The following is a 23,801-nucleotide window of genomic DNA, read 5'->3' as shown; positions in this document are numbered from 1 at the left end:
GTTGGTAATAGGGTCCGCGACGGCACAGAAAATACGAGTCTAAAATCCTCTTTAACTATTTCGTCGAATAACTGTCGCTGTCCCGCGTTTATCACGCAAAAGCCCGTTTCCTGCGTCACTTTATAAACGGTCAGTTGATGTGCATCACGTACAATGAGATTATTACAAATTATCCTTGATCTCGCGGGGCAAAATAACGTTCGAAACCTTTTACACGGTATTTAAAAAAAGAACAGAAAGGAAATACACACACACAATTTTATAGATTTAGGTTGTTAGCGTCTCTGCATTGTTCCTTTTTTTTTTTCGTTTCCGTCTTTTCAATCGGTCCGCGATTTCGAGAGAAACGTGACGTAAACACAAAAGAATGGTACGGTAAAGTTGGAAACAAATTCAAAAATTGTTCCGATTCTTTTTCGATTATTTTTGTAGAAGCGCTATTTCCGAATGTATACATACATTTGAATTAGAAATAGAAGATAACAAAGATCGTTTCTGCATTGTGAGAAACTTACAAGTTTTGGTACGCGAGTTTAGCTGGAGGAATATTTTATATTGTTCAGATATTTATTATATTACGAAATAAATACTAAATTCTTTTTCCGCTATTTCCAATAATTCGGTTACTCGGGGTTAACATATCTTGCGCCGGAATATTTAAGGGAATATCAAAGCTAACACACATAAAATTCTATATTTTTTGAAACCACGTGAGCTTTCAGAACTGTGAGTATCGCGTTTCCGCATAAAATGTCGGCCGTAAATGCTAACATAATTTTAATAATCTTGCAGGTACCGACCTATATGGATCCCATGAATTAGTTACTCGCCGCGTTGGAGAAGAGAAAGGAAGCCATCCGGCACATGCGGGTCGATATGCGACGCATTCGTGAATCAACGTCCGTCATTGTGCACCGGTGAATTTCCCCGTTTCCGTCGGCGCATACGCCAAGTGCAGCCCGAAATTGCCCGAGATCGCGCCGAGAGGGTTCGCGGATTCATGGAATCGTGATCAGGTAAGGATGATTTTAATGTCGTACCGCACATCGGAAAGAAACCGTCACGTACGTCAGGACCGGAAATACGCGCCAATCTGGCCCGGTATCTAGGACGGTGACGTAACTGTCATTAAGATAGGAAATTTCCGTTGAAAATATAGGATCGGATTTCGTGAAATCGAGCGTGCAACGCTTCCCGAGATACACTCGTGTCAGCTAGAGCGCACAGTGACGAGATTGAAGGAATTGGCGTGTTACCGATACAACATTATTCGAAGCGTGTTTGGTATAGGATATTATTCATTCAGTCGGAAAGTCGAGTAATTCTAAACCTTTCAATAATATGGAAATTTTATACTTATCAATTAAATAATTATACAGAATATTCCACACAACTACGGTGCAATATTAATAGGAGAGAAAAATTCTCTCATACATGGAATATCAAAATTATAATAGTTTTTAAATTATAATAGTTTTTTATATATATAAGCGACCAAAGTTGGTCAGCACGATCGTATGGCTGATAATTATATTTACACAATTGCATAGTCCATAATTGCGATACATTTATCGATTTGTCATTAAATAACGAGACGTCGTGGAACGAGACGTCGCAACTCGATGCAATTGTAACCTATTATTTTGTGATATTTCCATTGATAATTGTTTTCTCAAAACGATGCTTACATTCAAATATATACTGATTTATATATAATTGGTTCATTATTTTGAGATTGATAACGTGAAATTATAATCGCTGGATTATTAAATCATTCAAATAACGAGAAGCTGTAGAATATCGATATTAATAATTAATTTGGAATTGAAGAAATCCTTGACGGTACATTGAAATAAAAAAAAATCACTCACCGGTCGATGCGCAACAGCGGAGTTGTAACCCTGCGTTGATCTGAAACATAAATATTTTTACATTAAAACAACGTCCGAGAGATAATCGATACTTGAAGTAAATAATTATCGCGACCGTTAAATTTTTAAAACGTTATTCCAATAGAAATCTGATTTAAAAATGCAAATGAAAGAAACGATCGCGGCCGCTGTATAGGCGGCTGCATATTTCGGCATTAACTCGTTAACTTCGCATATATAATAATCAGCGAAAAATCACGCGAGTAATATTACGATCGTGCGCGAATATCGCGACGTTCGCGACGTAATATATCTCTTCTCGTGTATGATCTCGGAGTTCAAACTCCGAAATTACGAAATTGCGCATTAAATCTCGAACGGTCGTGTACGAATAATTCGAGTATCAATGCGTGTAAATGGTCGCGAATCACGTCGCGCTTGAGAAAGTGGCTGTCCTGCGGCACAGGACAGCAAAATAATAAACGATTACTCACCCCACGATTGCTCCGCCGTCGCCCGATGCCTCCCAGGCCTCCTCCTCCTCTCTCCACGGTCCTCATCCGATGTCGCATCTCCGTCGGCGCGCTCACTCACTCACTCACTCGCTTGTTCACGCGTGAAAATATCGTCACTTATGATCGCGCGACACTTTGCACGGCACTCCCGGTATCAATCTCGCGACGCGCGGCGCGTACTTAATCACACGGCGATGGAAGAATTACGTCGGAGAAGCTATATACGAACGGAACTGTACGATCCCCTCGACGCTCGACGCCCGACATTCCGCAGGTAGACGCGACGAGCGAATATAAAATGGCGGAGAGAATTTCGTAAATGACGCGGCCGACTTCACTCGTTACTCTAGCCAGGAGCAATCGTCGTCGCGTCGCGAGTCGCAGGGCGCTACGCTTGCTGCTCGCCAAGAGCGATTTCGGTCAACCGAGTTACGAACATTCGTCGTGTCTATCCCGCACGATCGCCAAATGTCAAGAACATACGACGTTATAATGTAGACTCCGATCGGTAATTAAACACGTCGCACGTCGCGGCGTTGCTTACTCCGTTCCGGCGTTCCGCTCGCAGCTCGCTGAGCTCGCATCCTTTATCCGTGTTCCGAAAACGATGGTGATAATTCATTCTGAAGCCGCGCGTCGCGCGACACGACGCGAGTCAGTCAACGGTTGAGATTCGAAAATGCTGACCGCCCACACACACTGTCCGTAAAACGCAACAGCGCAACGCGTAATCGCGTAACCAATCAGAAGCGCGAATTATATGCGTAACCGAAAATGCGAAACGCTCTTCCAATTGGTTACGCGGGCCGCGGTCCACTTGACGCTACAAATGCTCTTTGAAGCGTTCCTTTTCTCCTTTCTTTCAACGAAGAAAGAAGGAGAAGAAGAGAGAACGATTCGAAGCATTTGTAGCGTCAAATGGACCGCAGCCGCGGTTACGTGTTACGCGGAAAATACGTGCCATGTGACTTTAGCCTAGGCTTTCGACCAATCGCGTTGCTCGATTCGGCCGTTCGTAGACGCGAAGCTGGCGCTAGACTATGCGCGATTCATGGTTCATGACATGATTCGCGGTTCGCCATTCGCGCCACGTCGCCAGCGGGACGGTTCTTTGACGAAATCAAAGAGATGGATTTCATCGAGCAACGCGACCGATCGAAACCTTACCGTAACATTTAACGGAAAGTGTGTGTGTGTGGGCCAGCAGAAAAGCGAGAGTCTCGTTGCGAAACGGATCGTCCATCCGAAAGAACGTAACAAGTCGCTATTATCGCGAATGCGATTTACCTCGGTATCCATATGAATTCCGTGAAGCACGCGTATTAAATGTACATTCGACATACCAATTATTCGTAATCTAAACCGTCAATTCACGCGTTTTACTCCGCGCTACGATCCGACTTCGAGAGCAATGACGTTTACGTTACAACGCGGCCGCGGCTTCTCGGCAACTCGAGTAGAAGGGATAGAGTGGGAGTAAGGTAACTAGACACGGCCGGCAATGCCGGTATGGCCTGACGCGATGCGCGCGGGGCGTCTAGTTAGTTTTCCCCCACTCTATCCCCCCCCCCTACTCGAGTTGCCGAAAAGCCGTTAGTCGCGAGTCGCGAGGTCGCGCCGGTCGCGGGTGTCGCGGCTCGCGGCGTGCCGGCACTCGGCGTGACGCAGCGGCCGCAGGGGGAAGTGGGTTCGCGCAGTTCCTTGGGCCTAACAAACCCACGGCATTTAACCCGAGTTCCCGACACCGCGGACATACACACACAACTACACATACTCGCGTCAGTGCAATTGAAAAAAGACACGTCTCACGGCTCAAATTCGACAAGTGGTTCGTCCTGGCCGTTTTTGGAGCAGTACTGCTTGAAGGCCAATCACAGAAGAGGAAGAAGAAGAAGAAGGCGTGACGCAGCAAGTGTAGCGTCCTCGCCGTCCTCGCGACGGTTGCTCCTGCTGGCGAGAGAGTTACGAGTGAAGTTGGTCGCGTGATTTTACGAAATTCTCTCCGCCATGGGCGCCATGTTATATTCGCTCGTCGCGTCTACCGTCTACCTGCGGAATGTCGGGCGTCGAGCGTCGAGGGGATCGTACAGTTTCGCGTTCGTATGTAGCTTCTCCGACGTAATTCTTCCATCGCCGTGTAATATTGTACGCGCCGCGCGTCGCGAGATTAATGCCGGGAGTGCCGTGCAAAGTGTCGCGCGATCATAAGTGACGATATTTTCGATCGTGAACGTCATGAGTGATTGCGCCGACGAAGATGCGACGTCGAAGGAGGACCGCGGAGAGGAGGAGGGAGGAGGCCTGGGAGGCATCGGGCGACGGCGGAGCAACCGTGGGGTGAGTAATCGTTTATTATTTTGCTGTCCCGTAGCGGATTCCGCCACTTTCTTGCGCGACGTGATTCGCGACCATTAAGTAAAGACGATACTCGCGAATTATTCGTACACGACCGTTCGAGATTTAATGCGCAATTTCGCAATTTCGGAGTTTGATCTCCGAGATCATACACGAGAAGAGATATTACGTCGCGAACGTCGCGATATTCCCGCACGATCGTAATATTTACTTGCGTGATTTTTCGCGGATTATTATATGTGCGAACGAGTTTAAGGCCGAAATATGCAGCCGCTTATACAGCGGCCGCGATAGTTTGTTGCGTTTGCATTTTGAAATCAGATAGGTATCTGTTAAAATAACGTTTTAAAAATTTAACGGGCGCGACAATTATTTGCTTGAATTGTCGATTATTTTGGACGTTGTTTTAATGAGAAAATATTTATGTTGCAGATCAACGCAGGGGTTACAACTCCGCTGTTGCGCATCGGCCGGTGAGTGATTTTTTTATTTTTTTTTATTTTTATGTACCGTGTGTGTCGAGACACTGACGTTTCCACAATTCTGTTTACGTATACATTTTACCGTTTCTCATGCATTGCCGTGCGTGGGCGTACGCGCCATTCTATCAATTTATTACACGAGCACGTGCATTTCGTTGAGCGTTCCGCGATCTTTATATCGCGTGTGGGTCAAGTGTAAGCTGTCAATATTTCGCTTTCCGCGCGTTTCAGCTGCAATGTGTTGGCTCTCCACGCTGCGGGTATTTTTCTTTTCCCATTCCTATGCATTTCGAATATTGACTTTTCGCCATAAATCTTATTTTCACTCTCTCTTCTATACGTAATCATTCGGTGGGTTTCAGAGAGCTTTTAATTAAATTTTATCCCGAAAAGAGAGCAGGTTGAAAATCATTAGAATTAATATCATATATTTTAAATTAATTTAAATCTATATCACCATATATAATGTCACATCGTTTAAATTAAGGTTGGGTTTTACTCGTGTTATTTCTCAAGGTGACGCGATTCGTTATCGTATCTTTCTAAATTATAAACTGCGATCACAAATAATATCTTTTTTCGAATGTATTAGTTCTGGTCATGTCACCAGTGTTATCTTTTAAAAATTATAACTATTAGAAAACGAACAGGGGGGGGGCTCAACGGTTCGCGTAATAATTGCATATTCGCAATTGCAAACAGAGGGGTAAGTAGACTAGTTTTTATTTCTGTAGGAGGCGTTGTGTCTGCGAGAATACGGCGGAATTTATGAACTCCCGTAAAATTCTTTGATCCTTTTACGACATTATGGGTGCGATGCAAGAGCGATAATGTCGCGTAAAATTCGTGAGCAGCAAAAGAAATGGTAACGACGATGTAAGCTTACAACGGGGTGCCTTCGCGCTCCAACATTCTTTTTACTCGCTTCGTATATTTCGCGGTGCATCCGCCTCTATATCCTGTTTATATGTTATGCCTTGGCGAAAGCCGAAACCCCATCTTATTTTCTCGTTTCTCGTATAAATATATTCGATCGAAGATATTTTTTCCGTGACTAACGATAAGACTCGACCGAATTACTTCTTAAATCTACTTTAGACGAACTATAATTTTGGTATCAGATTTCAGGATAGCACTCTTCACTCTGATTATTATTTTATCTGTAATATGAAAATTATTCTAAAAATTAGAATGCATATATATTATTATATATATTGCAATGTATATGTATATATCTAAATATGTGGCATATAAAATTATAAATAGAATTCTGTCTTCTTATATCTGACATGAATTATAGATCGTATCTGTAATGACTTTACGATGAATTGAATTTTTCGGATGCATTCAGTTCCCGAAAAAGTTGAAATTGTTGTTGTTGGAAAGAATACAGATTTATGCCTAAAAGAAATAAATTGTCTATTACACCTTTCGCTATCTCTTACTACTACTTTCGTCATCTTATTGTCTCATTGCGCACGCGGAGATTTTTCGTCGACTAGATTCGCCATGACTCGCAATAGCGCGCTGAATCTGACGGTAAACGTAATTTGGAGGCGTGATGACGTTTTAACTACTGTACAACGGAAACAATGAGCATAACGCCCGCGCCCCTTGCCCGAAATACACATACCGGGTGGGAAGGTAACTCTCCCGTTGCTTCGCTGGTAAACCAACTTCCCCATTCCGTCAACATTGTATGATGAATGCTCGCGCGATGTGCTACGCTACGGGGCGAATTTAATAATTGCGCGAATCCCTTTATATCTTTGTCCGAGCTCTGCGTAGTACGCCGAGGCGTTAATTACTTCCACTATTACCATTTCAGATTGAATCTCGGATTGAATGCGCTATAAGACTTATTTTACGCGCGCAATCTTTTTTATGAATAATTTTGCATTTGTTGTTATTGGAGTCCACTGAACTTTTTCGCCGTACAACTTGTAGCAGTCGACGCCGAGGATATAAATAGGATTGAGGCAGGGTAATAATTTGAACGATATGAAAAGAAATTGATGTAAAATAAAAACCTGAGTGCTATGTTAATTAACGCAAATTTATATAGGTACCACGATATACCCAAAATTGTTATAGATTAAAATGAAAGATGTCCAACTATTGAATTGGCGTCAATGTAAGATATTTCTACTGACCCTTCTATATAAATTTGCTGGTGACGCCAAGGGCATGAGAGATCCAGCATCCGGATCTTTATCCTAATTATGAATGGCGTCATTCGTTCGGACTCAAGTAGGGGAGACGGAGACGAGCTCGAAACGCACTCCTTCTCGTTCGCTCTCGTGCCCGTTCTCCTTTTCTCGCTAGACGGTCCCCACATATTATGCGGTACGCGATATGCTGGCGTTTATAAAATGTGGGCCACTTCAGTACGCGGATCGTCGATGCGCGGATCGCATTACTCGAAGCCGAAGCCGATCGTCGACGCCTACGTCTACGCGCGACGATGATCGAACTCGTCATATTTCAACGTTCGGCTGTCAGACTGTTGCGATGGTGCCGTTGGCTGCTTTATTACCTTTACGCGAACGTATCGAATCTCGGTGAGTGCGTGTTATTTAAAGTGATCGATTTTTTGAAAATTCAGAGGGAGAAATGTCTCGTTTTATTTCTGTACTAAAAGAATTTTGTAAAGTTAAGAGATATTTTTTGGAATAATAACGGTCGGTAATAATAGCTATCATTTTAGTATACAGATATGGATAATTACGAATGTACTATCATCGTTTGATAACGTTTCACGGACATTGCCAAGGTTGATAAGAATGGAAGTGCGGTATAGTCTCTGTGTGATTCAGCACGTTCTTGTGATAATTGCTTCAAAACTGCAATTTACCGTTTTTCAGCGATATGAAATTGTCTTAAATATTTTTGCGCGTTTTAATATCAGTAGAATAAAAACTTATTTGTATCTTCTCTATCATGCTTGTGCATCGTGATATCTGCCATTTTCTGATATGAAAAAATGATCACTATCTTTTTACACTTTACAAGAGATATTACATATTGCATGAGACTTGACCTCTCGCAAGATAACATTTTCTTTTTTTAAAATACCAAAAGGATCAAGCTGTTAAAGAGTTAGAGTTTGTAACCGGTGGGAGATTAATAATACTTACGAGTACATCTTTCTTTTAGCATTATTAAGTTGATAAAGATTAAGTTGATAACTTTATTGGACATAACACGACGCGTACTTAACTTGCGTTTACTACTGGCGTTGTCGTTAACATGAGGAAGACTCGTACTGTAACTTACGAAGCTACGGCACGATTTGAAGCTAGGCATTTGTCTCTGGCCACGGTTACCCGCGTGCGTGTAGAAACTAGGCCGCCACTTCCCTTCGTGTTCAAACGCGCTTCCGCATGCCTCTTGAGGCTGCTTCGTGCTTCAGGAGGTGACGCTGCTTGATGCAGTTTGCTGAAGACACACTCGACATTACGGCGTGGCGTGGTGGACAAATATGTCGCATTAGAATGGATATAGATTTGAAATGTCAGCTTCGTCGTCAGCGAGAGTCAACTTCATAACCGTCGTATGGAGTAGCACGCGGTTTTCATCGCAATACTGCTCGGTCTCTAAAAAAATTTTACGATTAGTGCTTCTGCTACATTGGTCGAAGATATGTACTTTTTTTTGTGTGTTTTTTCGCTATTATTGCCGCAGTTTGGAATATCCGGTTAGATTATAGTTTTTTTATTTTGTTACAGAGTATAAAAAGTAATAATATTCTTATGTTTTTGCAAATGGAATGATAATAATCATATAGAACTTTTTAACTACCTACATAACTTTAATCTCATACAAATGGATGCGAGAGAGAGAGAGATTAAGCTATTCTAAATATTTAAAATAAAATTGAAATTTTAAAGCTTACTACAAGAGTTTCAGCTAAGCAGCTGACGTTATATTTGAAATTCAAAAAGAGCTATGCTGTCGTGTAGCTGCACGTTGCAAATGATATTCCATGGCATATGTTTAAAACATACTCAAAAGTGACATCTTCTAATGATTTAGCGATATTTTTGTCACGCTAACGTAACACGAATGGCACAAATATGTAAATCTTTACAGTGGCACTTTTGTCACGTGTAACGTTGTCGGGTTGTTATACTCGTACTTAAATTATAACGCGCGAATAGGTTTGCCGCGAGAGTGACGTGTGAAACGAAACAGGTCGGAGCACCGCGCGTGTCGATAAAAACTCGGTTGAACTCCCAAGGTGTCGAGAGTTAACGGCACAAATTAATAACGCCCGCCGTAAATCCGACCTGTCAACGTCGAATTGTCTGAATTGTCCACAATGAAAGATTTCCGGCGTAAGTACGCTGCGATGTGTGATTGACGAGAAACAAGTTTTCACGGTTCCGCGTTGCATCCTTTTGATGGCCGGCATTAACATAAATATAGGTGCGTGAGTGCTCCAACTTTACTTGACGTCTTTATCATTCTGCCCTTTAATCCTTTTCTTTGTTTCGGAGAAAGTTAGCGAATTTCAACGCGCGTAAAAGTCATAATAGTTTGAGAATCGCCTTTTTTACTTTGATTATTTTCTCAAACAAATTTATATATTATACTTTACGTTTTGTCTAACAATAAGATATGAAAGATGAGATCTAGTATTAGATTATATGTAGTTTTGTAAATAATATTAAGTAACAATGGTTACGCGTGCGCGTAACGATAATCTTTCGACATCGTCGCAGATACACTACTGGTGCACCTGCGAATGCATCATAATAAGCGCATAGTTTGATTAGCAAATCTGCTCCACGCGCAATTAGCCGCTCCATGAACCGCGTAACGCCGTCTATAGACGAATCGAAATCAATTGGAAACAGTTCGAACTCTATACTCATTCGAGTGACATATCAAAAGCTTGTCGATTAACTGCGACCCGATTCTCTGCGCGCGCGTTGCGGCTTCAGGATGACGAGACAAGGAAAGATCATTCACAATATACTATGACGGCACTGGACGATTGAGGGTCGTGTTCGGATGAGTGAAGAAGAATGCGAGTCATCGGGGTTATTGACTCTAATCTTTAAATTTAATTGAATAAGAATGATCCGGGGAGAAGTTTTAGGTTTTCTTAATTTTGCTAAGTGTCTTAAGAAGGATTTTTTAAAATAGAAACGATCATTAATCCTGATCGTAAAGTTAAGACAGATCTTAGTCTTTTGACAGATCCTAGCGCTTTCGTTTTAGCATCCTCGAGATAAGAATAAAGAAATTGCTGACATTAAATTTATACATATACGTTTTATTCATATATTTTTATAATTATAAATGTTTTTTATAAAGTGTACTTGGTCAGAATATGACTTATTGTTAGCTCAGCTTTATATTTTATAGCTAAAATATTTCTTAAACTTTTTTTAAAGGCGTTCAAATAAAGGCCAAAAAGTTCAGGATTTATATACATAAAATAATAATATATTTCCATAATAGTGACCATTCCAGGGCAAAGTGTCTAAATATTGGATATATCAACCAGATACTTCATTAAATCTTCTTCTACAAAGATCAAAGTTGCTGTGCGTCATTCCTTTCGTAAGAATCATCACCGCTCTGCGTCAGCTAGGTCCAATAATATTGCAATATTCGATTTATTAATTAGAGAGGGACCTCCGTCACCCTTCGCAAGGGGAGACTGGGGGAGAATCGAGAACACGATTAGGGTCTCCTCCCCCGGCGGCGAGAGAAAACATTTCTCCGGGCCGAGACCGGTAAACATGCGGGTTCGCGCCGTCGAAGATTGACCGGTCATTTCAGGGGTGGCACGGGCACCGGGCTTAGGTCGGCACGATCAGGATACCGTTTCCAACTGCGAATCAATGGTGCCTGATTGGCCGCACTCTCGGTGCCGGGGATGTCGATTACACGGGCCGTCGTATAACCATGGACTACAATGACACCCGTGATTTTTGAGCCGCACCCTTGTGACTTTCCTCTCACATTGTCGACCTCGACGCGATCCCGTCCACGTGGTCGCCGTTTCGCGGTGAGCTCGTTAGCAGCGCCCGGCCTGAACGCGATGAAATTAGCTGATGCCGCCGTACGAACAATGACCGACGGCCATTTTCACCCAGGGACAATGGTGACTCGGGAAATTGCGACGGAAATTTTGCGGAACGTTTATCAATCGTAAAACGTGCTGAAATTACGAGTTGTGCGTGCTTCTAAAGGTCCGGCGCCCATTCTCCTTCGCTCAGAAGCGGTTCGCGAAGTTGGGGCTAATTTATCTTCTACTTTGCCAACTGCGTGCAAATGTGCGAAGTGCGAAGTGCATCGACGTGGAATGCTTTACTGCATAATTTATCGCTCGAGAGTTTCCGATTTCCTTGCACAAGCTTCGAACGTTAATGAATATCTATCAGCGGGCATTACACTTGATGATCACGACGAATCGGAGCGTAATTTGCAACATTATACCTCAAATCATTCAATCTCTCTGTATCTCTTCGATAACAATAGCCGCGCAAACACACATCGTCGCGCGTGGCGATAAATTATTGATATTCTAATTACCTTGGAATAATTAGGAGATACCACTGCGGTCGTGCGGTTTCTAACGCTGGCGAATGCGTTTCGACGTTCTATCGAGATCTCGCTAAATCGTATAGTAATCCGCTTCATTTGCGACGAATGCATATTCCGCCCACTATTATAGCAGCTGCAAGCGATACAGAGTAACATGATTAATCGCGGGTCTTAACGTGCAGAAAATAGATTTGACCGGTGCAGACTATTATCGGCGCGTATTTCCGTCAGCTTAGAAAATATCCGACGTCTACTTATATTACGTAGAAAACGACGCGTCGTATCAATCTTTCCAGCGTTAGCGAAAATAACAAAATTGTTTCAAGACAGAGCTAACAATATTTATTAATGTGTTTATGTTTTTATCTCAGATTACATTTGTTTTAGCGCAATATTAGATTAAATTTAAGATTACTTTACTAAGCTTTTAAACGAAGATCTAATTATGGAGACGCTGTAAAAGGTATCTGCTAGCGACTTTTCAAGAAACAATCTTTTCGATTAATTTTATCGTAAACTTTATTAGGTAATTTAAAAGGGCGGGCACTAAATCTAAGACCAGGAGAATTAAGAACACCATGGTAATAAATTCAACAAATTGCGGAAGTTTTCCGATAGGATCATGCCGATAGTGCAAGGACCGGACAATTGGGTGAGATTCGCGATCGCGTAAAAAAAAAGGGGAACTGAAACAAAAATGATTTTAATTACGTTGCGCGCGTATCTCCAAATTGCATCCGGAAATTAAACAACGGTGGTTCGTGTCCCAAATACTCTTTTTGTACAGTATTATTTATTAAAAATCAATTCTCTTTCACCATTATTCCAACGTGCTGGAACGTAAATGTATCGGAAATTTATTTTGCCAGCACAGTAGTGTCGCATTGGTTGCATTAAACCGGAAGATTCCTCCGCTCATAGCAGTCTGAATCCCCCCTAAAGCACGAGGGTGAAACCGATACCCGTGCAATTTTCTCAATTGCACGGCCCCACCCTGTTCTATTATCAATACGTTTCTCTGCGTTGGTGTAAGTTGTGTTTGATTTGGTGGGCCGCTAAAATGAATGGTTTTCATACGTAATTACGGGATGATACGAAGTATTTATTCCTTCCAAAGACCCATAATTAAGATGCTTTTTGAATATCTTCAATGAATATTACGACAATAAACGCATCTAAATACACGTTAATCCACAGCTTTGCATTTTTCTTTAACTGAAATACGCTATATTCGACGGTATATAATTGTTTAGTGTACCTAGCGAAATCCAGGCTATTTATCCGGCCATTAGCTCGGCAATAATAATAACCGCGAGCGACTCGAAACAACGACGTTGATTTACTGGCGCCTCGTGACCGCGAATTTTCACTCGCACCGCTATCACCAATTATCAAAGTGGAGCTTTATTCATCAGTTAGCGGAACGCTTGTTTAGCTACGCGAACCGCGATAAATCCGTATTATTTGATCGCTTGCTCGCGCCAACGTCTCGAATGGGAGAGAAGGAGGCAATAAATAAAGGAGGATCCTTACTGGATGGCGATTCATCAGCACGCTTTCCCCTTCCCTCTGATAAGGGCGCTTGCCCCAATCTTTACTCTCTGAAAATTGACGCGACAGGATCGAGCATTCGCGTGACCCGCGGGATTTAGTTAGGTACTCATTTAAGTTTCATTTGTGTTACGTGCGCGATGCAGCTGTGCACACTGCACGGTGCATGCTTTTTCTCTCTCTCTCTCTCTCGCTCTCTCTTTCGTTCTCAACTTCTCTCCTTCTCTCCATGAGCTAATGCATCGCGCAACCCCGACACACGCAAGCAAGGACAACCGGCGTCATGTCGGTTCGATAAATCGGCCGGAAGGATACTACCGGCTATCACGACATTCACGACAGCTCTTTTTACGTAAGAATTCCGCCGAATGTCGCGTAAGTGAAATTCCTCATTCTCGAGCGAATCCCCGAACGAACGGATGCAAACTTATAGTCGCCAGATTCACTCCCGGATTTTTCAACAACATCCAGAATTATTCGATATCAGTGGTTCTCAGACTTTTTTTTAAATTGCGGATCTTGTGTCATTGAAAGTTTTTGCGCAGATATTAGTGTACACTTTTCCTGAACATTAAATGTATTTCTTTCTGTTGATCATTTTTTATAATGATTAATTTTTTTAATCTGTCTTTCCTGACGCGATCCGCGTTTCTAAAAGAAAGAATCCATGGAAAAGCGTTTGATTGACGGCTGTAAAATGATACGAGCATGGTTCAACCGAGCGTGGATGTATGGTGCGCTCGACGGTAAAAAAGTAATTAATTTCTTGCCCGCGCGTTTCGGTCGATGGCTCCCAGATACTATATCTATCCGAGATTCTCTGTGTACGTAAACGAAATAGCTAGTAAACGAAAAGCACTTGAACTTTTTTCAATCCCGGTGGCTGCCGGAAATTCTGAGACATTTTAAAGAGCTTATAATTAGAGAATTTTTAAGTTTTTTTTTAATTCGGATATTTCCTGATTTTAACATGCGTAAAATAAAATATGTAAAGCAAGATATGTAATTTTTAAAAACGTGTGTATTGAATAAACTAACTTCATCATATATTACACGAAGAAAAGTCTTTAAGCAGAATTATTTTATTCACCAGCTATTCCGGTTCTTTGTCAATCCGGTGCTTCATTATCGATGCGCATTTACGGACATAGAGAAATTGCCGGCTCGTATAGGAAATACCTCATCCTCTCGGTCCTTTCTAGCTGCGCAATTTCTGTTATCAGATTGCGTTAATTTTCACCACACTGTAATTTAAGCGGAGTCACTTTATAATTTATGATTAAAGCTTTATTCGCGCGATACGGGATATATTACGCTGCGCAATGGAAGCGCCAACACGTATTTAGAGATAGCGCGTGATAGAATATCCTCGTTGTCGAAGCGAGGCCGCGCGATTGTTTCTGTGTATCGGGACTTCCGCTTCCTGATCCGCTTTCCTCGGAATTGATCGATTGCTTGTCAAATATTTTCGCGAGCCGTACGAAAGAGAAGTCGATCCGTGATCGACGTTTCTACTGCGCCGTAATCTCGAGCACGGGATGCGAATCGGATTGTATGCAAATATATGAGGTCGACATCTTCATGGAAAGAATATCTCACTACTTTATAAGATGATATTCGGTCTATTTTGCGCAACGTGTTATAGCTTGATAGTATATTCCGATAAAAACACTCGATTGTGTCAACGAAATAAAAGGAGAAAGAAAAAGTATACCGTCTAGAAAAAGAAGAAAATAACGTGTATCTGATTCACCGCGTTGCAAGCGCTCGTATAGAGGTATTATAACGTGTCATACATACATGTAATCCATGTGTACATTTCTCTCATTCCTTTTCTATATTAATTCTTTATTCCCTTTTTAGGAAAGAAAACAGATAAAGGGATATGTTTAATAAAGGGATAAAATTATAATTACATTTCTGTTTGTTAATATCTCTCAATTTGTCGTATTATGTCATGTTATTTGTCGTTTATCGGAACTCTGTTTTGTTAATAAAAGACGCAGCATCTTCGGGATAAGGAATGTATATGGATGGAGAATGCTGAGCGAAATCGCGCGCGTCGAATCCTCGTCCTCGGTGGAATCGATAACCGTCCGCCTTCGCACACGACATTCATCCTAAAAAGTATGTCAGCCGGTACGCCGATATGGGTATACATGTAGAACCGCCTTAAGCCCCAAAGTTGTTTCTGTACTCGCGTTTTAAGTCGCGTCGAGACTGTGCAATTTTGCGATCGTTAGGAATAAAGCTCACGTGAAACGATGGCAAACTATACAACAACCGGCACCGTTATATTAAGCAAATACGTCCGACCGCGCCGACCGAATTATACCCGAGAGAGATCCTTAATACGCATAATTTATAGCAATTCCATGCATTTTGCGTGCTGGAATCGTTGCAGCGCTCGCAATTTGTACCGCGATTATACGTTCACTCATTACATATATCGTTGCATTCCGGGAGAAATTTCAGGTGAGCTTTTCGCCACATTCCTGAATACGAGGCAAATTTTCATAACCGTCGAAACGACGTGCATTGAAAAATCGATTCGCGTTTGTGATTATTTCATTATCTAAAAATTTAACTCGTACTTTGATGGAAATAATATACTTTAATTATAATTGCGGTAAAATTATATTAAACAATAAACGTAAAGTATTGGGAAAAGCATAATGTCAAATTGGTAAGTTAGCAAATTTTGAAAAAATTAATTAAATTCTCGACTTTTTGCTTGTTTCGACTGTTCAAATATTTTTCTTTCCTCGCGAGCTAGACCCCAGCCGCCTAGTTATGGTAATTGACTAGCAGTGATAGGGTCAGTGGTCAGTGATAATTATGGACCATATCGGAGCCATCTAATGCGTAGCTGATGATATTATATACGCTTGTGTCTACGGAACGTCCGTAATCAATATCCGCGATCCGAGAGATGGTATAATTAATTTCGTGGGCCGGAACCTGAGTCGCGCGCGATTACCGCCGCATGTGCTTGCCGCTCGCCGTCAGTTTATAGCGTATACGTGTCGCAAGGGCTTAACCCGGGGTTTTGTCGATGAGACGGGAATCACTTTATCAGGCCCTTACTTAAGGCAGGAGACGAGTTGCCTGGATAAGCGCGCATCAGATTCGTGACGGTGTAAGGGAGCAGCATCGCTTTCAACGATAAGAGACTTTATTAACGAAAGACACGCGAACAAGCTTGCAGAATAGGCGACCCATGTATCAACGCACTGTTAAAACTTCCTCGTTAATAAGTGACTTACATGCGACATCTCGGAATTTTCAGACTTAAAGTTGTTGTCGAAAATTTTAACGTTTCACAGTTTCCTCTTCGCTAATCTATTTTTTCTTACAATAAATCTTCTTAAAGATTTTTAAGGATATTGTATTATTCTTGTACTATAACATAATGGAATTTTAAAATACCATTTGTTCGTGAATTTCATATTTTATAATGTTATTTTTACTTTGATAAATATTTTTTATCGTTATATAAAAGTTTTTTTTGTCCTATGTCTATTTAATTTCCTGTAAAAAGTTTATACTCATAAATATATATTCACAATTTGAAAAACTTCCTTTACAAGAAAAATATAACGTTTTTCTTGTATAAGAGTTATATCGTCGCGCCAATATAAATGTTAAGCACGAGCGACGTGAAATAATTAAAAGTTGGTCTTGGTGAGCTTTTCAGACATGGCCCGTCGTAACATTGTTCACCATTCCAGGAGCGTCCCGATGTGACGATGGCGTGAAATTTTATGAAAAAAAAAATCATTACAACGCAACGCCTGTCACGCAAGAATTTCGTTATAATTAAGCTTTCAGTGTTATGTGTATATACCTCGCGCGATACTTTCATAAATTTATTCCCGGAATTCTGGAAGATGCTTGAAATTATTATACATCGCGCTGCATAGCAGGCAAAATTGCAATTTTATTAAACATTGTAAAGATATACGTACTCGCGTCAACAGCGGACGAGTATTAACGCGGTTAAACGAATACATTTAAAATCGACATAAATCGAAAGGCCGGCGTAAGTATCAGGGTTTATCGAAATTCCACGAATTATTTTCTCGCCCGCAAGTATTATTTCCTGCGATCGTTTTTCATGTCCGATTTATAGAAAGGATAGCAGCTTCCCCACTTATCATCGATCGTCCATATATCTGCATTCCGCCCCGTGGTGTTTCCTCGAAAATGCGGCGGCGAAATTCTGGATATTGCGACGGTGTTACAGATAGCTTCAAGAATAAAATATCCGCCGGCATATAAATATTTCGAGACACGTTTGTCGATAGTAATAACGCGTGGTGTACCGAGATGTGCTTTTCGGCAAATTCTCTGGACCGTGACGGTACGTACCAGCGTCTCACCCTTTCCCTCTCGCCCTGTCTCGAGCAGACTCTAAGCAGGTTTTACAGGTACTCGCGATTATAGACGCGGTTTACTCCATAAGCATACACCCGCGGTCTAGAAGTAATTAAAAGTTTCCCTCATTGACGAAGTTCGCGCCTGGATACTATACACCGACGGCGTTGCTCGCGACGCTTTCAGAAGCGTCACGAAGTCGGAAGTATATAGGTATGCTAAAGGCAGTTAGCGATCGTTGTTGGCGCTGAGATTATTTACCGTAATTACAAATGTAATACAGTACAAATTGCATACAGGTTTCCCGCTGATGAGAGATCGGTCCGAAATGTAGAAGCAAGTGATTTGTGAACTTCCTAAATGCAATATTCTTTTAAACATAAGTTTGCTTTTGAACGTACGTAAAGATATTTTTTATATGTACCATTTCAACTAAAAAGATTGCGTGACATTAATTCTCTTTGAGACGAGAGACTAACTCGTCTTTCTTCAGTTTCTACGTGGTTATTATGTACAACGCGAAAAGACTATATCCGTTGGAGATTTTCTCGAGTATGGACACGTACGCGATACGGTGTGGAAAAATGATTGGCTGCATCAGGTCCGATACATTTAAAACTACGACGGTTTGACCCGCTTGGATATCGATGTCGTTAAATAAAACATGCCGAATCTCGCGAGAACGGATCGAAGGCGTTACATCTAAAAAATTCCAATTGAATTTTCGACATGGAATCGTTAAAACTTTCTTTTTCAAGAAAGAACGACGGTTGATGGCCCGTCGGAATCGCCGGCGAATAAGTTTTGGAATTCGTAACTAATATAATATTACGATAATGCAAGTTCTTCTTCTCCTCTGCGCCAACAAAAGAAAGTCCAAAGAATTAAGTACGCGGGCTTACAGACGAGCGGTTTAATTCCAAACGATTTCAACTTGCAATCGATTCATCTTTTTTTTTTCCCCCCCACGGTCGAATAAGCACGAAACTCTCGATCATTGTTTCAACAATTCCTGCATTTCGCCGAAGAAGAAATATCGCTGCACCCGCATGGGTGCATGAAGCATGGTAACGTGAAATAATTGGAATCGTGAAATCCGTATCTAAAAGGTATGAATACCTATACAAACTCGTTTGCAAATCAATTCTTCTTTTCTTTGCAAGAGAAAATATGTTTCTGAATATATCGTACGTTTATTGAGAAAGAACCGCAATGTATCATTTTTCTTTTATGTAGCAATATCTAAATTTAAAATCATGCACTATTGAAAAGTATTAAAATACATTTGCCGTATTTGCCGTAACATGCATGCTTAGGGAGTTTGAATTGACTTTCCAAATAATAACTGGTCTCCAATTCTTTCGAGTTTCTTAAATTTGTCACGAGCATTATTGAAAACTCGTTGCATCGGGTATAATATAGGGTCGCGTTATCAGTAGCCGAATATATGATCGATATTCACGATAATGTCGACCGGTATGACGCGGCGCGGAAAAAAGAGACGAAGCGATGGGAAAAGGGGGAGACGGGGAAAAAAAGAGAAGCGAAAAAGCATCGAGCGGCGATGGCCGTGTGGAGCCACAGGTATCCCGCAGAATTGCGCGACTTTCGGTCTACCGACCTACAGGTTGTTCCAAACCCCGTCGAGCTTCCTCGTCTCTACCCGTCATCTTCCTGTCCTCGCTTTGGAAATTTATCATCGAGTTTATCATCCGCGTCGTGCGAGAAGTGCATACAAGTGGAACAACAAAATTGTCACTAGCGATATTATTAGCAGTATATAATATGATGATGGAACTTTAAAATTTTTTCTTAGGAATATTTTATTATCTGTGTTGTTTATATTATATCTTATTTTATAATATTTTGTATTATTTATTCCAATTGTGCAAGATATACAGTGTTGTGTCTTTTATCAGTGTTTACGATTGCAAATAAATTCTTTCGGAATATCTGGTGCCTATATACGTACGCGTAAATGCACGTTAAATATTCCTAGTGTTGCATAATATATATACAGCGAAATGCAACAGTCTCGCGTTTAACGAGTACCGATTAAACGCGCCGCGCTGTCTCGCTCGGCAGACGAGCCGCCGTAATTCACGGGTGCCCCGGCAATATTTCACCGCACATCTCCAAATCGGCAAAACTCTTCCTGCACTCGACTACATTTTTAATAAATCAACCGTACTGCTCGCCCACTCCCGTCCGACCTTCCATCCTCTTCGTATGCCGCCCTTCTCCGCCATTCTCTTCGCCCTTTTTCGCCCACGCGCAGCGCTGGATTTAGGTACCTACCCGGGCTTTGCTGCGCAAAAATTTCTTGTAACTTTTTTTGTTTGTAATTCTATAAGATTGGCTAGGTTTACAAACTTTATAATTCTCCGATCCTTTTTTTTCAATTTTTAAATAAAGGAATATAAATTAGAGTTACTTTGACTTTCTTTGAAACATTTATAAAATATCTTTGCTATCTAGAGTACTTGATTCATACACATTGTACTATAAAAATTGAGTATTTACACAGTACAAATAGATACTATCTTTTCACTAAAACATTAGAAAGAATTCAGCTACTTATATTATTTTTTAAATAATATTTTTAGTAATTTGATCGTTATATTTATTATTATAATGTAGTCTAAGAAGAAGAACAACACACAGAATTGTTGACAAAGTGGCGGGAATAAATTGGCGTAGGGAGTTCTTGTCCTTAAATCCACCCCTGCTTGACGCGGCGTATGCGCGTGCCACGGTCGTTCGTGCACCCCCTCGACCCGCTGTAGTATTGATCCACGACCATCCCTCACGCCGTATTCCACCGCCACGTCGCGTATAGGGGATGGTAGCAGCAGCAGCAGCGGCGAAGCGACGGTGATGAGGGACGTGGGGGAGTGTCGGGGCAGAGGGGAGGCTGCTGGGGAACCCAAACCGAAACCCCAACCTTGCAAACTGAACCCCGAGTCTCTCCCGCTTGGTTCGCTCTTTGCCCTCCTCGGCCACACCGTTCCGTTTCATCTCTCGCACCAACACCCACGCGAACGACAATACGTGAGCGGTGTGATCACGCGGGATTGTAAAAGTGTATGTACATGTGGGGTGTATATGTATGTGTGTAGGTGCGTAAACTCTCTATACCGAGAATGCACGTAATTAAGATGCGTAGAAAATGTGGTGTTTATGAAATTGGGATGACTGAGACGGTAAAAAGAAAAAAAACAGCTCGCTCTTCCAACATGTTGCGAGCGAGCTATTATGAGAGAGGTGCGTGAATCGAGTCCTGAAAAATATTGTTAAAGTAAATATACAATTTTCACGTGCGAAACAACTTTTGCTCGTTTCCAGCGGTCTGCAGCACAATTTATGATTTTTACAGACTAGTTTCGACACACAGAAAAATATTTTTTCGTTTTCTGGAACAACAGTTTCGGCCTTTGTATTTGCGAAAATATTTTATATAAGATTTTTTTATTGCACAGCAAAATGTTTAGATCATAATAGAAATTTAGATTGTTTCGCCGTCTCTCTTTTACATTTAAAAAATTTAATTACCTCGCTCATACTCGCTTGCATCGTGACATTCAACATGGCTGCGTGTCCCACCGACTGACGAGAAAATGAGAAAGGGCAGCCGTCGGTGGTCGGGGGTCGGCGGTGGCAAGGGGTGACCGAGCGCGAGCGAAAGGGAAAATCGAGGAGAAACGCGACCCGCGTGCGTTTAACCCCCGAAAAAGAAATTCATCGTGAATCCACTTTGAGAGAAAGCGAGCTCTCCGCGTAGCACAAAGGATCAGAGTATTGTTTACTCTGATGTGATGGGTGGGAGGGGGAGTGGGACTGCATCGGGGGGGGGGGGGATGGCTTCGGGGTGGTTGACTGGAAGGAGAGAGGATTGCCGAGAATTCGACCACGCGATAAAGGGATGACAACGGTGGTTCGCTCGAGTTGGCAGAGCCAGACTTCCGACCCCTTTCTCTCTCTCTCTGTCTCTTTCTTTCCTTTTTTATTCAGTGGCTGAAAAGCGCGCGGTCGGAAACGAGAAGACGTTGGCATGCGAATCGAGGTGGCCGATTGTACATATTTACGAGGGTTTTTGTCTCTCGCGATCCCTCTTACTGCGTCGTGAGATCTCTCCGGGGAAAATTGCTTATTAGATACTACAACGAAGGACGAGAACCCTTTGATCGAAGCATCATGAGGTCTATTCTGCTTATCGTGGATCCGAAAGCGTGGCGTCCCCGCAGACTTACTACTTTTCCGCGATTGTGGATTCAATTCTCATACGACAGCATTTGTAGCGTTTAAATTTTGAATCATTAAGACACTACAAATTAATTTGAGACTCCCTATCAAAGAAACTCTTTATAAAAGATAAAGTAAATTATATGATGTGATTTTTATTAGTACTGTAACTGATTTTATTAATTACTGTTATTTTTAGAATTAAGAACTTTTAGATAAAATAAATATTAAATAATACACGCATATTGCATGAACGGAGAACCGCGTGATAATTTTTAGTTAAAAAAATGCCATTTTATTACGAGATATCTCAAATGACAACTCTATTTCTTTTTTACGCAAAGTCTCATTTCTTTTAATTGTTCTGCGTATTTCGTTAGCTTGCTGGAGTATGACGTTAAGCAATTTGATACAATAACGGAAGAGTAGGGAAAAGTTGATGGCGGAATTTCTAAAGAATTGGTTGTCGTATTTATTCATGAACTTCTTGTTTCGCGGCCTCGTTCAAGCGACAATAATTAACGGGAAATTGCTTATAGATCCTCGTATATATTTACCTATCAAGCAAAAAGTGGTACTACCGTATTATTAAAGAATATTGAAGTCCATATCTTTTAAATACAAACTTAATTTTGTTATTTGCTGAAATTCGTTAAATTCACGTCAAATTGTTTGGTAATTGTTTCGGTAATTACTCCAATTTTCGAGATTAAATTTTTTTTAAATTAAAAAACCACTGGGTTAATACATAAATGAGAACTGTATAGTACATTTTATTACAATTAATAACATTTCAGACTCAATGAATAGATTTTTAACATTAATTATTTTATTACTGTTTTTTTTTCTTTTGATGCAGACTTCTTATTTTCGGTTTAATCGTAGTTGAGAAACACTGACTTAGGGAATATCGATTTCAGGTTTTGTTTTGGAAAGATATATTTGTGTGACGTCCACACAACGAATGATTGTCCGATCCGTCATATTAATGCAATCATTTATTCTGTCCGCCATTATTTCGAACGCTTTACAATCTGTCGTCGAAATCGCAACATCGATACGTACGTATAGAAATCGATATATACCACCGAAAGGCTGATTGTTTTTATGTATGAACCGGGTGCAACCGTCGCCATCTGCTAAATCGCCGCATACATTAGACCGATGAAACACGTCGTTCGAGAATTTAAGCACGGCATGCATATTCATAAGCGTCACCTTTCTACCGCGACGAGTGACTAATTTTACTGCCATTTTTGTCGAAGAACGTCAAATTAAGGTAAGGAATTATGCCTTAATTTGATAGGAAACTGTATTTTCTCACCACGTATAAAACTAAGAAACGATTATCCGAGAAATGAATGTTTAAATAACAGAGAGAAAGATATGATAAGAAATTAGTTTCCCGAAAGAGACGTCTATATTAGAAAAGTATTTCGGAGCTAGTGCTTACGCATTCTTATTTTATATTATTATTTATTAACATTATAATATAAATGTTATAGAATCACAATTTGCCTTGACAATAGGATGGTTGTATCACTGTTCGGCGATACATTTTACCGTGTTATTATATTTCAATGAGACCAAAAATATCAATATCAAGTAGATATGAATTAATATTAAAAAGGTGTACCAATGAAACAGACATTACAAACTTTAGCCTGCGTGTAATTATAGCCGCAATGCGTATACGCTCGTACAATTGATACGTGAAATAAAATAAATTTGTTCGTGCGCAATTCCAATGCAAATACCAGACGCCGGTTTCATCGATGTCCATCAGGGGGTCGGCGGCGGCGTCTCGTTTCGAAGTAAATCGCATCGACGGCCAATACCACCAACTG

The 23,801-nt window shown here is 41.1% G+C and overlaps 1 protein-coding gene across 10 annotated transcripts in view; it reads left to right on the top strand.

The window, feature by feature from the left end:
- The window catches only part of Liprin-gamma (liprin protein kazrin), a 123,047-nt gene that overhangs the window by 8,198 nt on the left and 91,048 nt on the right, over nucleotides 1-23,801 (top strand). For 3 of the 10 annotated variants that reach the window (XM_077401364.1, XM_077401355.1, XM_077401352.1), the window contains exon 1: nucleotides 7,636-7,784. In XM_077401364.1, coding sequence (XP_077257490.1) covers nucleotides 7,735-7,784 — 50 coding nt within the window. In that variant the 5' untranslated portion in view covers nucleotides 7,636-7,734. Of the gene's footprint in view, nucleotides 1-792; nucleotides 1,017-5,173; nucleotides 5,215-7,596; nucleotides 7,785-23,801 lie in introns of those variants that run through there. The other 7 variants (XM_077401356.1, XM_077401362.1, XM_077401357.1 and 4 more) reach the window with 5 other exon arrangements.

Source organism: Temnothorax americanus, unplaced genomic scaffold, assembly GCF_048541705.1.
Source record: "Temnothorax americanus isolate GAGA-0224 unplaced genomic scaffold, ASM4854170v1 Scaffold14, whole genome shotgun sequence".
Lineage (NCBI taxonomy): Eukaryota > Metazoa > Arthropoda > Insecta > Hymenoptera > Formicidae > Temnothorax > Temnothorax americanus.
The sequence above is the reverse complement of the archived record's forward strand: the minus strand, read 5'-3'. Positions and strand labels throughout refer to the sequence as shown.